At 46.4% G+C, this 15627-nt stretch overlaps 1 protein-coding gene across 10 annotated transcripts in view; it reads left to right on the forward strand.

The window, feature by feature from the left end:
* syne2b (spectrin repeat containing, nuclear envelope 2b) overlaps positions 1–14031 on the forward strand; it is a 107075-nt gene extending 93044 nt beyond the window's left edge. For 9 of the 10 annotated variants that reach the window (XM_064324086.1, XM_064324132.1, XM_064324095.1 and 6 more), the window contains 17 exons: positions 2671–2833; positions 4251–4438; positions 4900–5050; positions 5684–5866; positions 6461–6598; positions 6706–6900; positions 7049–7331; positions 7533–7601; positions 8357–8487; positions 8892–9018; positions 9707–9918; positions 10667–10867; positions 11083–11211; positions 11394–11585; positions 11712–11795; positions 11964–12013; positions 12344–14031. In XM_064324086.1, coding sequence (XP_064180156.1) covers positions 2671–2833; positions 4251–4438; positions 4900–5050; positions 5684–5866; positions 6461–6598; positions 6706–6900; positions 7049–7331; positions 7533–7601; positions 8357–8487; positions 8892–9018; positions 9707–9918; positions 10667–10867; positions 11083–11211; positions 11394–11585; positions 11712–11795; positions 11964–12013; positions 12344–12554 — 2707 coding nt within the window. In that variant the 3' untranslated portion in view covers positions 12555–14031. The remainder of the gene's footprint in view (positions 1–2670; positions 2834–4250; positions 4439–4899; positions 5051–5683; positions 5867–6460; positions 6599–6705; positions 6901–7048; positions 7332–7532; positions 7602–8356; positions 8488–8891; positions 9019–9706; positions 9919–10666; positions 10868–11082; positions 11212–11393; positions 11586–11711; positions 11796–11963; positions 12014–12343) is intronic. The other variant, XM_064324113.1, reaches the window with a different exon arrangement.
* The last annotated feature ends 1596 nt before the right edge of the window (positions 14032–15627 follow it).

Raw genomic sequence — 15627 nt, forward strand, 5'->3', positions numbered from 1 at the left:
GCCCCTCCCACCTGCAGAGGAATGCAGCTGCAGCTGCCCCCCACAGCTTAAAGGGGTGGAGGGGGGTGGTCTCAAATCATAATGTGGCTCGGCCAGCCAATCAGGTTCACAGCTTTGAGGTCACTTAACCTCATATGCCCCCCTCCCCTCACACACTCTCCCATCACTCTGTGTGTGTGTGTGTGTGTGTGTGTGCATGCTGAATGAGAGAGGCGCCCAGCGAGGGGGAAAGTGAGAGAGAGAGAGAGAGAGAGAGAGAGAGAGAGAGAGAGGGAGAGCGAGAAAGAGAAAGAGAAAGAGAGAGAGAGAGAGAGGGCCCGGAACAGGGGGGAGTGGGCAGGCAGATTGCAGCGCATGAAGGAGGCTGAGCAGGGGGAAGCACATTCTGATGGGTAACATGGAATAGCTACACAAGCTGTAAGTACCTCTCTGCCCCAATCCCACATCCCTTAAGCCTGTACGCACCACCTAACAAAACCTTTCAGCTGCATGCTTAAATTAGCAAACGTGGAGCCTGTCTGCTGCGTTTGAAAGAAAGCGAGAGAGAGAGAGATGGAGAGGGAGAGCTAGAGGGAGAGGGGGATGGGCCATGCTTTGTCAGCGCGTGCAAGCGGCAGCCTCAGCAATTGATACATGGGGAGATCGGGTGCCTGGCTAAGTGCATTGCACGGACATTATTGATTCATTCTCCTCCACCACATCCCTCCTCAGGTGCACAGACCGTCGGCCATTTCTGCTGCAGGGCGTGTGTCTGTGTCCATCGTAGAGATGAAAACAGGAATCAGCTGACTGAGCAGAGAAAAAGAAAGATGGCTCTACTATCACTGTCCTTCATCTCATACCTGATTTCCGTCGTGTTCTCTCGTGCTGCACATGCCTTTGTTCTTTTTGTGATGTAACGGAAAGCACGTTTCACATTCCGTCTGGTAGGCATGGGTCACATCAGGGGATGTGGGGCTGGGGAGTCCAGTCTAGTAAATGCCCAGTAGAAAATCCTGCGAGATTCCAGCTAAAATATCTGCAGAATGAGGGTCTGCAGAAAAATATCAATAAAAGGGTCAATAAAAGATTTTAACAGAATGAGTGAAAAAGCTGGCGCTGGTCTGGCACTGGCATGAAACCTCAGGACGCTGCGGTGATGCTCAGTGATGTGCGTTCGTGAGCTGTTGTTTTGAACCATGCACAGGAGTAGCTTAGCGGCTAGCCAGCAGGATCACAGGGGATAGCTGTCACCTTATAGAATTACAATCGCAGAGCATGCGCCGAATGGATATCAGAGGACGTCTCTGTTTCTTAGATACGATAATCAGTATGCAGGCGCCTGATCCCTGCTGGCAGGTGCACCGTCAGATGTGGAATCATACCAGGATATTTTTCAGTGGCAGTTCCACCATTATAGATGACGTGTCACATGGCAGTGAGCATGCGCAGGTCATTTCCCTGCCTCAGAAATCTCCTTGTTAAATATGTAGTTACATTCTGACCTGTGCACTGCACACATTCAAAGGGAAGGGGCCTGTTTTTGATGGTTTTGATGAATGAACACCAGTTAGTATTATTGATCATCAGGGTACAGGAATGGAAGAGACTGTTCAGATTTTAGGTTGCTTCCTATCATAGTCCGCTTTGTCCCGAAGCTTTGAGTACAAAAAAATAATTTGTAGCTTTTTGAAGTTATTTGTAATCATTTTAATACTGGTCCTATAACTAATGTATAGACCAACCTTTTGGATCATGCTGTTTGTTTTTCACCTGGATGCATGATTTTTAAAGAAATAAAGAATATAAAAAGAATATAAAAAAGAAATAAAGAATATAAACAAGGCTGTTTAGGCTCATAAAGAATACGGTTTTGGCTCTCTGGTTGAAGCCATGTGTGTAATGGCGAAAGAAATGTCATTTGTGAGAGAAATGCCATCCAGTTTAAAGACTGGAGTCTTGGACAAACTGACCTATGATGTGACTAACAGAGACGGTAGGCCCTGTGGTGGCATCTGAGGATTCAAATGCAAATGATCCTTTTTAACGACAGATTTTCAGCTTGCCCCCATTATGATGCAAGAAAAACAGGAGTATGGTCAACACCTGCAGCCTTAAAGTTAAGCTCTCTTGGACAGATTAAAAGTCATGTGTGTCATGATGCCCCCTCACTCAGAGGTCCTTGAGCTGGGAATAGTTTTTATTTAACATTCAGCGTTTATGTACACTGTTAATAACTTTTTTGTTTCTTAACAGTGTACATAAAAGGCTGAATATTAAATAAAAATTATTTAATGTATTTGTTAGCCTTTTTTGTTAGTTAATTTGCAGTATGGTAATGTACTGATGTATTGAAAGAACTCTCCACACAGAGGGAACTTTAGATCTGGGAGTGAACAGGCTGGATGATTTGAAAGGTGCTGTTTAGACGTGGTACTGGAATGTTACTTAATGTTAAGAATGTTGGTGTGTACATGTAATGTGTGGGTTTATGTTTGTATATTTGTCTAAATGTTCCTGTTTGTTTGTGCGTGTGTATGTGTGTGTGTGTGTGTGTGTGTGTCTGTGTGTCTGTGTGTGTGTGTGGAAAAACTGTCCTAGGGATGTACACGTTCATAGACACATGCATGCCTGTGTGCCGTGTGTACATGCAGATGTGACACAGACGTGCTTTGCCTCCATTTTGTTCAGGGTGAGGAAGCTGAAGGAGACGCTGGTGACGGTGCAGCAGCTGGACAAGAACATGAGCAACCTGCGCACATGGCTGTCCCGCATCGAGGCCGAGCTGGCCAAGCCCGTGGTCTACAGCGTCTGCCACAACGACGAGATCCAGAGGAAGCTCGCCGAGCAGCAGGTCGGTGCAGCGGGAGCTCCTCCCTCAAAATGCTGCGTCTTTGAAACACGGCACATTTCAAAATCTGCGATTCACACTAAATCATTTGCGTTGTGATAAAAAAACAAAATCTGTTTTTGCCATGGCTTTTTTCTGTGTAAAAAATGCTGAATTGTTGAAATGTTCACACGACCACTGAATGTGTTTCCCTCCATTTTTCTACACACCCAGTAAGACGCATAGCTACGTATACAGACAGTAAACCACACTATATGATCTTCTCACACTCTTATTTCACAGCATTCAAAACATCAATGAGTTTATATAAAGCATTGAATTGTATTGCAAAGGGACGCATGTACAGTAAATTCAGTAGAAGTGAGCAGTGGTCTGTACAGTATGCTGCTATTTATGATACAATTTTCTGACATAGTGAGTTGCAAAAACCTTGCTACTGTGGTGGATATAGCGCAGTAGTGTGACTTCCTTTGTATTGCATCCTCGCACCACTATGCAACTTCCTCTAATTAGAATGCGGAAGAAAATAAAACAGTTTCTTGGTGGCGCCCCATGGTAAAGATATTTCACTTTATTATTATTCAAATGGAAGTATCCCTTTGAATTCATCTACTTATATAAAACATATGTCAGAGGATATCTACGTTGTGGTTAAGTAAAGAATGCACTTACTTGCATGGCTGCCGGTTGACTGAGTTTTATCCTCCACTCTATATGCTGAAAATTGTTCGGGGAAGGGGCCTCAGACTCTTAAGAAACCCTCCCAGGGTAACCAAGTAAAAATGGAGATGTCCCACTGTGATGTCTGGGAGAAAAGCCTTTAGGCTCACTGGGCTTTGCTCACATGTCTCTCACACTCTGTGAAGGAGCAGAAGAGAGGGGAGCTTTCTCTCCGTTTCCTGCTGCTCTTCAGAAATGCCTTTTGTTAACATGTCTTTGAATTAGCCAAAAAAGAAATCAGGCGGCGTGTAAAATGATTGCATTTATGACGTGGCTGTGGGCTTTGTTTGGTTGCCGGGGAAGCTGATTCATTTCTAGTGATGCAAGGGAGCACTTTTGTAAGCCTTCCTTCTTTTGATGTATTGTGCATTTCACCTGAGGATTCTAGTTTTCAAGTCTTTTCCATGGTCCATCTGTGTGAGCAGGGTCACTAACATATGTTTCTGATTCCTTTTCCTGTGTGCCTGTCTGCGTGTGCATGTGCGCATCTTTGCGATGTCCGTCTGCCTTCTGCGCGTCCGCGCGTTTGTGTTTGTGCACGTGCGTGTGCTTGTGTGTGTGTGTGTGTGTGTGTGTGTGTGTGTGTGTGTATGTGCGCACGTGTGTGTGTGTGTATGTGCGCACGTATGTGTGTGTGTGTGTGTGTGTATGTGCGCACGTATGTGTGTGTGTGTGTGTGTGTGTGCGTCTACGGGGACAGGACCTGCAGAGGGACATTGAGCAGCACACGGAGGGCGTGGCTTCGGTGCTCACCCTGTGCGACGTGCTGCTGCACGATGCGGACGCCTGCGGCAGCGACATGGAGAACGACTCCATTCAGCAGACCACGCGCAGCCTGGACCGCCGCTGGAGGAACATCTGCGCCATGTCCATGGAGAGGAGGATGAGGTAGGCATGACGCTCAGCCCAGCACTCGCGTTTCCCAGGGGTTTTCAGCACTCTTTACATTACATTACATTTATTTGGCGGACGCTTTTATCCAAAGCGACGTACAAAAAGTGCATTTCATGGTCATGGACAACTACAAAACACAGGTTCAATAAGATGCAATACTTATTTTGCTATTCCAGCTATTTCTAGCCAGGAACACAGTTTAGTTCACACAGTGAACACTATTCTGACCTAACCTCTGCAAAGCCAACTAGGCAGAAGAACAAGCTACAGTATTAGGACAACTTTCTGTGCTCCAAATGAATTATGCGCGGTATGTAATGTGCCGGCAGTCCCACAGCTGCAGGCCAATCAGAGCTGTGTCACTGTGTTCCCTCTGTTCGGTGCGTGCGCAGATTACTTGTCTAATGAAGGGAACCCTTCATGCCTGCTCATAGCCCCCCTACCTCTCCCTCCAGGATTGAAGAGACATGGCGACTCTGGTGTAAGTTCCTGGATGATTACTCCCGCTTTGAAGACTGGCTCAAGACGGCCGAGCGTACTGCCGCGAACCCCAACTCCGCCGACGTCCTCTACACCAGCGCCAAGGAGGAGCTCAAGAAGTTTGAGGTATTTCCGGCCTTGCTCCCCATTCTACATTTTTTTGGTGCATGCCATTCGGTTACTATAGCATCAGCCTCTGTGTGTGTCCATTTTCGGCCTTCCAGCTAATCAGAAAGCCATCAGTCTCATTGCTAAGATTTCATAGTAACGAACTCTGAGTACCCCAGCAGTAATCATATGATGATGTGAGTCTGCTAACTTTGCCAAGCCAGTCGGTGGAACAGAGAGCTGAGCATTTCCTTCTGACTAACAGGGACACTTAAAAAAAAGTCTCGGCACTTCAGCATAAATGAATTTCCTCTGTTCTAGGCAACCAGCAGTGGTGCTGTTAGAATGGAGCATGTTTCCCTTGGCTGTTTTTTTTTTTTTTTTTTTTTCAAATTTCAAATTATACAGACGTTTGGAGTGAGCTGCTTTATCACAGGTTTCTTCCTAGCATTTCTTATTCCCAGCCTTTTATGAACCAGACGAAGGGAGGTTAGAAGGATCCTGCTTATGAATTAGCTAATATAGCAAAAGGCCACCTCATTTCATGCACGTTAGGTAATAAAGCAAAGGGCTGATCTGGAACATTGTTCTTGCCCGCTTAGAGAGAAGCTCATTGAAAAGAATTAACGCTCTTGGTCTCTGTTTGTGCAGGCCTTTCAGAGGCAGGTCCACGAGCGACTCACCCAGCTGGAACTCGTCAACAAGCAGTACCGGCGCCTGGCGCGGGAGAACCGCACAGACGCCGCCAGCAAGCTCAAGGTCATGGTGCACGAGGGGAACCAGCGCTGGGACAACCTGCAGAAAAGAGTGGCAGCCATCCTGCGCAGGCTCAAGGTGAGCCGTGACCTTGTTTTCATCCCGAGAGGAAGGCCACTGCTACAGCAATGGGTGCTTTGCTTTAGGGATTAAGGCACAGCAGCTTTCATTCACGCTGTTGCTTGGGACCTTCTGCTTAACATGAGTCTTAAGCGTCAAGGCACAGTAAGACCCTTCTGCTTAGCATGAGTCTTAAGCATGAAGGCACAGTAGCGTTCATTCAAATCCACTTCTCCCTGTATCCATCTGTTGAGCTATTGAGCGAGCCGGCCATTGACGTGGTGTGACTCCCCTGGTGTGGAAGGAGATTTAGTGTCATCAACCCTGAGCCTTCAGAATCTAGGTCATATCCTGTGACAAATAGACATATGAAGTCACTATGTAAGCAACTGTTTCCATTTTGGTCTGTGGCCTAGCCAGACGCGAAGTCACACCTGCTCAAATCAGCCAAAAGACCGCTATGCCAAATGTTCACTGTGGAATACTGCACATTGTACCTGAGTTTTGAGACTGTTCTCAATCAGCAATGATCAAGTATGGGGATTTTATTATGATGGTTTTGATTACTCTCAAGGTAATTCTTTAATTAAATTGATTGCGTTCTATCCACAGCACTTCACGTCTCAGCGGGAGGAGTTTGAGGGGACGCGGGAGGCGATCCTTGTGTGGCTGACGGAGATGGACCTACAGCTGACCAACGTGGAGCACTTTTCTGAGAGCGACATTGATGACAAGATGCGACAGCTCAATGTGAGTCGCTGTCTGTTGTCAGGGGTTCATGTGGATCTTCTCTGCATGGCAGTCATACTGCACTGCTGTAGGACGCTGCTCAGTGATGCCTCTGTCTGTTACCACAGGGATTCCAGCAGGAGATCACACTCAATACCAACAAAATCGACCAGCTCATCGTGTTCGGCGAGAACCTGATCCAGAAATGCGCCCCTCTGGACGCCGTGCTGATCGAGGATGAGCTGGAGGAGCTGCACTCGTACTGCCAGGAAGTCTTCGGCAGAGTGGCCCGCTTCCATCACCGCCTCACCAGCCGCCGCCCGGTCAGTGTCTCAGCCAATGAGAGCCCCTCAATACAGCTCTTCCTTCTACAAGTGCCACTGTCAGATTCCTTTTTCATAGATCTGAGCCCTGAAAGACATTGAAAGGAGTCTTCCTAAATGGGGTGTGGCCCTTGTCTTCTCTCCCCAGATGCTGGAGGAGGAGCGGGATCTGTCGGACCGGGACACGGATCTTGAGGATTCGGGGGAGCTGGCGGGGGGCTCTTGGCAGGAGGAGAAGGACGGTTCCTCCGGGGACTCCCCCAGTCGCCGGGCCGTGTGCCACCTGCTGGCCCCGCCCCTGGAACGGTCGGGCCGCGAGACACCCGTCAGCGTGGACTCAATCCCTCTGGAGTGGGACCACACCGTAGACGTGGGCGGATCTTCCTCACATGAGGATGACGAGGAGGCCACCTTCTACAGCGCCCTGTCAGGTAACTCAAATAAACAGGTTTTGCTGTCATGAAGTCAGCAACAGACCAGCTCACTATGCACTACCTGGGTCAGCATTTCAGAGGCCTCTGGGATGAAGTACCATGGAGAATACTTGCCTGGTTCTTCAAGTCTTCTCCCTCTGCTGCCATGTGGCCCTAACCCCTTCCTGAGGGCCCACTGACTCCCTTCTTTTCTTCCAGATGTAGAAATCACAGAAAGCCCAGAATCCTTTGTTAAGGCAACTACCAAAGCATTGAGAGCAGCCTCTGGTAGGCACTTGCCTCCTGCATGTGTCTGTACTGTTGTGTGGTTATGGCCAGGCATGAAGCCCAACCCAACCCATGTCCCCATTGCTCCACCACCCCTCCCACCTCCCGCTCTTTCCTTCCTCCTTGCTAACCTTCACTCCCCCGGTTCCTCCCCACTCTCACACGATCTGCCAGGCTAGGAAAAGGGCCGAGGACTGCGGCTGGATCAAAGCTGTTACGTCCTTTCACAGTTCTGCCTGTGAAATCAAAGCCAGCAGGCTTCCTGAGTTTTGGTCATGGGAGCAGGATTGCTGGGTTGACTCCATCATTGCTCTTTTACACAGGAGAGTGGAAGATAAGGACACATCCCTGAATGGTCCCTCAGACCCATATGTGGAGTCCTGCTGTCCATACCAGACACTGCATGAAAATAAAGGCTGCATTGTGTTTTTTGCAACACTATTTTTTTTCGTCAGTAAAGCATGTCAGCCAGTTAAGCATGCCAGTCATCCAGTCATGTACTCATTTAATGTTACAAAAAACCAATAACTTTTTTCTTTCTATAAAACTTCAATGAATTGATCAATTGTAACTGATTTCTATTGCATCCATGTTTTGTTCATCAACCAATGGGAGATGAATGCTGCTGGTTCTTTACTGCAATGTCCCATGCACTGGTTCCCATTGAAGTGGCAGCATCTGCACTGTGTAATAATTTGGCTGCCGTGGGGACAGTGATGAGCCAGGCTCTGACGGGTCTCTCCTGTGGGTTCCAGGAAAGTCCGTAGCAGAACCCCCCAGCTGGCATTCCCCGGACTCCCAGGACAGGAAGCGTCTCCACAGGGACCTCATCCGTGGACTGGGCTCCTCCCCCACACATACCAGCACTCCCTACCAACAGGGTTATGTAAGTCTCCTGGCCTCCCACAGGCACCACTACATCTATATGGTGAACTTCTGACACCCAGTTACTGTATGCACTCAGATAGCCATCACTCTCTACAGTCAAAGTCCTTTTTCAGCTTTTTGGTAAGATAAAGTCAGCCTTTCAGATGTATTAGGGCTGTATTGACATGTTGGAGAACTGACTTAATAGCACATCATAAACTTTTGGAGATAGCCATATATTTATTTATAAAAGTGCTGTGTTTATTTAAACCATGGGGATGGTGTAATCTTAATTGGGCTCAATAAAAGCACATGATTCCCTCTTTATTTGACTGCCATTAAGAGAAGTACGCTGCCATGGCAAAGATCCACAGTTGGATGTGCCTGGTGGGGTCTTGAGGTTTTGCATCTGCTGCTCTACAGGCCAAGCTGATGAGCGAGTGCAGCGGGAGCATCGAAAGCGTGAAGAGGGTGAAACTGATCCTGAACGACGACGAGCTCTCAGAAGAGCAGGGCCTCACTAGCCTTACTACTGCAGACAAACAGTCAGGTATGCTGCCCATTCCCCCCCTGCACCCAAGCATTTACACTGCAGACAGGCACAATGCCCATTTGCACCCTGAACTCAAGCATTTACACTGCAAACCAGGCAGCCGATTTGCACCCTGAACCTGAATTCACACAGCCATGTCCTTATATACACAAAGGTCATTAAAGTAGAGTATTACATACTTTTTTGGTCCATTTGAAGACCAATATATCTCTTACCTCCTGCTATGTTATTATACTGGTATGTTTTTGCCATCACACTGAAAAGATTGGCTTTTCACGTGAATTTATCATTTTAACATTATATTTAACATTTTAACACAATATTGAATTACAATATTCACATGTGAAAACAAAACATGTGACTTGAAATCGCAAAGCTTACCTTTTTCCGCTATCCTCTTATAAATTGGGTTGTTTTTCTAGTTCACTCCTGAACTCTTCATATATTGGGTCTTTACATGTAATTTTTAAACATATAGTTCTTGTAAGTGACAGGCTGCTTGACATAAGCCTTTTAGTGCATACAACTCTTAGCCAGGTCATTATTGACTATGTGAATGTGTTAGTAACCAGTAAAGGTTCAAATAAAAAAATAAACAAAAGAGCAGGTCGATGAGCATCTGCCCACAGTCATTGTGTACGGTACTGGGTGTAAGCCTGACGAGAGCCTGTCTGTGTTTGTGAAGGGGTGATTGGGCGATGGGAACTGCTTCAGGCACAGGCTCTGAGCGAAGAACTGAGGGTCCGACACAACCTGCAGCAGTGGCAGCAGCTGAACTCTGACCTCAGTAACATCACTGCCTGGCTGGGGCGGGTGCTGCCGGAGCTGGACAGACTGCGGAAGATTGAGCCGCCCACCACTGTCCGTGACATGGAGGGCAACATCAAGGAGCTGAAGGTAAAGGCTGCAAAGCTCTGTGAGATCTCTGTTGCAGTTTGTTTGATTGGCTCAGGCAGTGTAACATAGTGAGATGTTTTGTGGTTCTGGAGGTGCAACTTTAGAATAGATTATAAATGTTCTTCTTGCTCTTCCTATTAACTGAGGCATAGCATGTCAAGTGCCGAAAGACCAAAGGAAGTGACCAGTTCTGTGTCCAACAAAGCAAATGTCAGCTAAAGTTATGTAACATTCACAAAGCAAAGACCTTTCTTAGTTTGTCACAAATGTTTGATAGCTTTGCCTAACAACCAGAAAATACGCACAGTCAACCAAATGGCTCGGTGGGGGATGCTGAGAGAAAAGTAAACAATCCTCTGGCTTATAATTGGCTATAATGTAATGTAATCTCTGTTCCTAAAAACAATCCACAGGTAATCCAGGGTGAAAATCGTGCTGTTGTGACCATTTTAATTAAATGGGGGAAAATTTGATCAAATCAACATGGGAACAAAATGGAACCTTAAATTTGAAATATTCAACAGTTGATGTTACAAGGCAACATAGTTCACCGTGAACATTCTCCCCTGTTGTATACACAGCTGAGCTGCCCTTATCTTATTGAAATGCACTTATGTTTTTATATGTTGTCATTTGCTGTGGGTTGGAAGGATGTAATGTTGTACACCAGCACGTGACATACCCTAGTGCAACAGTGCAAAATGATGGCCTGTGTTAGCCCCACTAATGTGTGTTCTGTGCTCTCCAGGATATGCAGAAGATCTTTGAAAAATACAAGGCGGTGATGATTTCAGTCAACCTGAGTGGGCGGGACTTCCAGCAGGGGGACAGTGCCGAGACTCGAGAGCTGGAGACAGCTCTGCGCAGCGTGAACCAGAGCTGGATGAAGGCCTGCACGGCCTTAGACAGCTGGGAGTCACAGCTGCAGAGCAGTCTCATGAAATGCCAGGTGAGGCACGTAGTGAACACAACCAATCAATCCAAGTGCATATACAGTACATGTTATTTTCTGGTCTTAAATGCATGTGCATCCCTGGTGCTTTGGCTGAATTCACTCCTTACATGATAAGCGAATGAGTGTGTGATAGCTGATGTTCCACGTAGCTGGGCAGAAGGTGGAGAGGAATGAAGTGCTCAGTATTGACTTGGTTCTTGCCTCCGTAGGAGTTCCATGAAACTCTCCATTCCCTGCTCCTGTGGCTGGCCCACGCTGAGAGCCGGCGCTTCGTGGTCAACATCCACGACCCGTCAGTGGAGCCGTCTGTGCTGAGGGAGCACAGTGCCACACTCAGGGTGAGCAGAGGGGGGCGTGCATTTGGGATCTACCGCCACAACTGTGCAGCCTGGTTCTTTCATGCCAGAGCTCACCAAAACAGCTATTTCTCGCACTGTGGTGACACACAACCGGCTGTGGTGGCGTGTGGACGTGCGCACGCTCAATGTGCTGACGGGCGCGTTGCTCCCCCTTGTGGCAGGGCCTGGAGAAGGAGCTGCTGGAACGGCAGCAGGAGGTGTCCTCCCTGCAGGCCATCTCCTCCCGGCTGCTGCTGGAGGCGGAGGGCGAGGACAGCACGGAGGCCAAGGAGAAGGTGCACGTCATCCGCAACAAGCTGCGTCTCCTGCTGCGCCAAGTGGGCCACGACCTGCAGGCGCTGCACGGGCGGCTGGTACGTGCTCCCGGCGGGTGCACCGCCATCGCGTCGTGCGCGCTTGTGTCCTTAACCGCCAAGTGTAAAATATGCGCTAAGTGGCTCAGCGTTGTCAAGCTCACAGGTGATAATTTGTGCTGGCAGGACTCTGGTTCTCTTTCTGGTCCCGACGCTGAAGTGGACTACGGTGGCCTGGGAGCATCCGGCAACCAGCACCCTGTCTCTAAGGTAACGCGTCCACTAATGCTTCGCAGAAGCAGGCTGCTAAGTGAAACCATTTTTGGGATCGTTGTCAATTAGCTTAAGACAGCAACAGCACTGTCAATGGCTTAGCCGTCTAGCACTAGGTACACTGTTGAGGCACTGGTCCAGGTATTCTCTGTGTTGCATCTGCAGGAGGTGGCTGGAGAGAGAACACCTGGAGTGAAATCGCCAGGAGACAGAAGGTATCTGCTTGATCTCTGAATCTCGCTTACCCGCAGTTGCACGTCACTCACTGGAACAAAGTCTCGAATCCCCATTTAGCTTTATTTACATATTAGGTGGAAATCAATACAGGACAGGAATTCATTAATTTAATGAGACTGTATTTACACCAGAATAATTTTATAATTTTATAGTACTCATGAAACAGAAACAATGCTCAGAAGTGATGAGCAAAAAAAGGGGCTATGCAACACTAAACCTTGTAGAACCGTGTCATGGTTTGGTACCCTTTGAAGTGAAGCCACCCAAACAACTAACCTTTCTCTCTGTCTCTCTGCATTCCTTCCCAGGGATGAGAAGAGAGATTCGTCCCCGCCCAGGTCCTTCTTCTACCGGGTGCTGCGGGCGGCCGTTCCCCTCCACATGCTCCTCCTGCTGCTGCTGGTGCTGGCCTGTCTGGTGCCGCTGTCAGAGGAGGACTACAGCTGCGCGCTGTCCAACAACTTCGCCCGCTCCTTCTACCCAATGCTGCACTACACTAATGGACCCCCGCCCACATGAGCACCACCTCCACCCCCACCCTCAACACTGCAGTCAAGCAGGCTGTGCCCTAAAACTGCCACTGCCCCCAGTACACCGAGATTTTTGTAGCAGTCCAAAGGAGAAATTTGTTTGTTTTATGTCTACGTGTATCTCTCTATAATTTTAGGGATGTGGAAGTATCCAGTTGTGTGCTGGAGCAGAAAAAGCCATGCTGTTGGTGCAGGTCCTACGTGTATATTTATTATTGACGTGTTATTCCATGCAAAATACATCAGTGTCAGTGGGATCAGCTTTAGATCTGCTCTCATGTCCATGAAAAAAAAAAAAATCTATATATTTATATTTGAATGGGTGTCAGTCACTGGTTTTTAAATTAATAGTTGTTCTGGGTTATTTTTAATATTTCTTTTGTGTGTAAGAGTGACTGTACCACAGCACCACAAAATTCAAGAATATCTGTGATTTTCTATTGCAGCTACTATTTTTACTCCTAATGGGGGCGCAAAGTCTGGATTTTGACATTTTGTACATATAATTTAAATGAGTGCTTTTCGTTGTTAATTTAGGATGAAGTATGACATAAATTGTGAACACTGGGTAACGGTAGCTCCACAGTTTCAAAATGCCTTGTCAGTACAGACGAAACCAGGAAGGGCGCAAGAATGGAAGGAAGCATAAATCAAGTATAATTTTATTATGAAATTCTTTTTAGAGGCTGCAGGATACTGTGTTGTATTTATGAGTGTAAAATTTAAATTATGACAAAACTGTTGGCAGGAATTTAATATTTTTGCTTTGGTTGATGCTGATTAAGGAGTGTCAGTGAAGACAACATTTCCTTGCCCACTGAGTGAATGTGAGTGTGTAGGCTGCGTTAGCCAAGGGACGCTTGCCTGTCTGTGGTGGTAATGTGAGTGCTCGACCGTTGTGTGAATGCGCTTGTGTTCTCCAGACTCCACCACAGCAGCTGCTGTTCTTGATCAAACATCCATGTACTGTAGCCCCAGAGTAGCTGGTCACAGCACTGGACTTGATCACATCGGATGGTTGTGGGTTTGAATCCCTGTGCAGTGCTGTTATGTCCTTTTTTCTCTTTCACTGGAGTTTTGCCAGTAATATTCCAGCTGTATAATTGGGATAGATGAAGACATATGACTAGTGAAAGACACCCAAAATAAGGACACGTAGCCAGCAAATTACAGTACAGTATAGACTCTGCGCAAATTCATCAGAAACTGGAGATAAATTAAAACTGTAAGATTAAAAAGAAACAATGTAGAACAGAATACTGTACATTTTTACAAGTAATTCAGCTTCAGTAGTGTAAATAGAATTTCTACTCAAAGTCCTACACTGTTGGAAAGGGCCTCCTGGAACATAAAGAAAACAATGGTGTGTACAGTATGTGATTTATATTTGAATGTTTATTTATGGGGATGTACAGTGTAAGCCCTTTTTACCTGACAATAAATATTGTTTGCCATGTTCATCAAAACAGGGTGTGAGGAGGGTAAATATCTAAGGAATGTGTTTGCGTGTGTGTGTATCATAAAAGTTTTTGCAGAATATCTCAGTCCACTTGCTCTGGTGAGCACTGAGTTGTGTACGGAAGCCATTTCAGTTGCAGATTGTTAGTGAAACAGTTAAATACAAAGCTTAAAGATCCCAGGGTTTCCATGGTGATGGCAGGTACGCCATGTCTGCCCACAGTCCAGCCAGTACAATTGTAACCGGAGTCCTTTCTCCACCCCTGCTGGGTGAACGGCACTCTTAGTTTAATTTACCGACAGGGCTGAATGACTTGGGGACTGTAGTGGCAGAGAACTGTAATTTCAGTCTTTAAGAGTATGCATCAGACATTGTGGTCTAAGGAGCACTGCTCCCCAACCCTATTTTGTTCAGCGTACCACATGGGAATGAGCAAACTGCGAGTCAGCTTCAACTCTGCAACAGTTTTTACAACGTTTCCAGATCAGAAAAATGCTAAGTAACAGGTCTACGCTTGATTTAAGACAAATGGAAAGTAATTCACACCAAATGTACCCCAAAAAGAACACAACCTTTCTCGATGCATACCATTCATTTATTTGTTGCTGACAACTTGCGGGAGTTGTTCAAACAACATGATACAAGTTTTCCCTGATGAAGATAACCTATTAATGCAACTGCTTGTGACACAAGAATGTTTGTCAAAAAATTTTCAAATTGAAACGATTGATGCAAGAAACAAATAATGAATCCATGTTTCTGATACTATGCTACAGCTTTAAACTCACCTTTTGATAATGAAATAAAATGATAAATGATTTCTTAAAGTCCCTCATGAGACCCATAACATTTGAACAAGCCCTCTGGACAAAAAGTAATTATTGCTACGCCATATCAACAAAACACTGCACAACATGACTCCAGTTCAAAGATATTTATTTGATTCATATTACACATGGCCGTCAGCGTGAAACCTAAGCGATGGGGTTTCAACTGCTTTTGATTCAGGGACCCACACTGGCTGAAAGGCATTCTGGGAACCTCGGTCATAAACGATAAAGGGTTTTATTTTACTTTTTTTTAAGTTTAATGAAGATTTGGAACCATGCGGTTGTGATTTAGATCGTGGATTGGTGTGGGGTATGGGGTGGGTGTTCAGACTGCAATCGCAGATGTGGTGGGGGGGGAACCTACCTACCACCTACACGTTCTTTCTGTACAGCTATAAGCAGCTACAGACTCAGGAGATTATTCTCACTGCTACCGGCAGTACTCCACCACTCTACAGGTAGTTCCATTTTTGTAACATCAATGACAGGAAGTGCTCCCCGTACCTGGGGATGATGGAGGAAATGACTGGCCGAGGCAATAATAGTCCAATAGTCTACACACAGCCAGGTAATTACAGCAGTTCTCATTCACATTTTTTTCTTTCCACATTCACTTCATGGTTTTCTCTCGTGCATGAATGAATGATGCAAAGACACAAGTGGCTGAGAAACACCTGAGCAGCCAATTGTCCAATTACTTTTTCTCCCTTAAAATGGAAAGACTGTGTATAAAATGGGCTGTAATTCCTAGCCCGTCATCCGATATGGATGTG

The sequence above is a fragment of the Anguilla rostrata genome, chromosome 1 (assembly GCF_018555375.3).
Source record: "Anguilla rostrata isolate EN2019 chromosome 1, ASM1855537v3, whole genome shotgun sequence".
Taxonomy (NCBI): domain Eukaryota; kingdom Metazoa; phylum Chordata; class Actinopteri; order Anguilliformes; family Anguillidae; genus Anguilla; species Anguilla rostrata.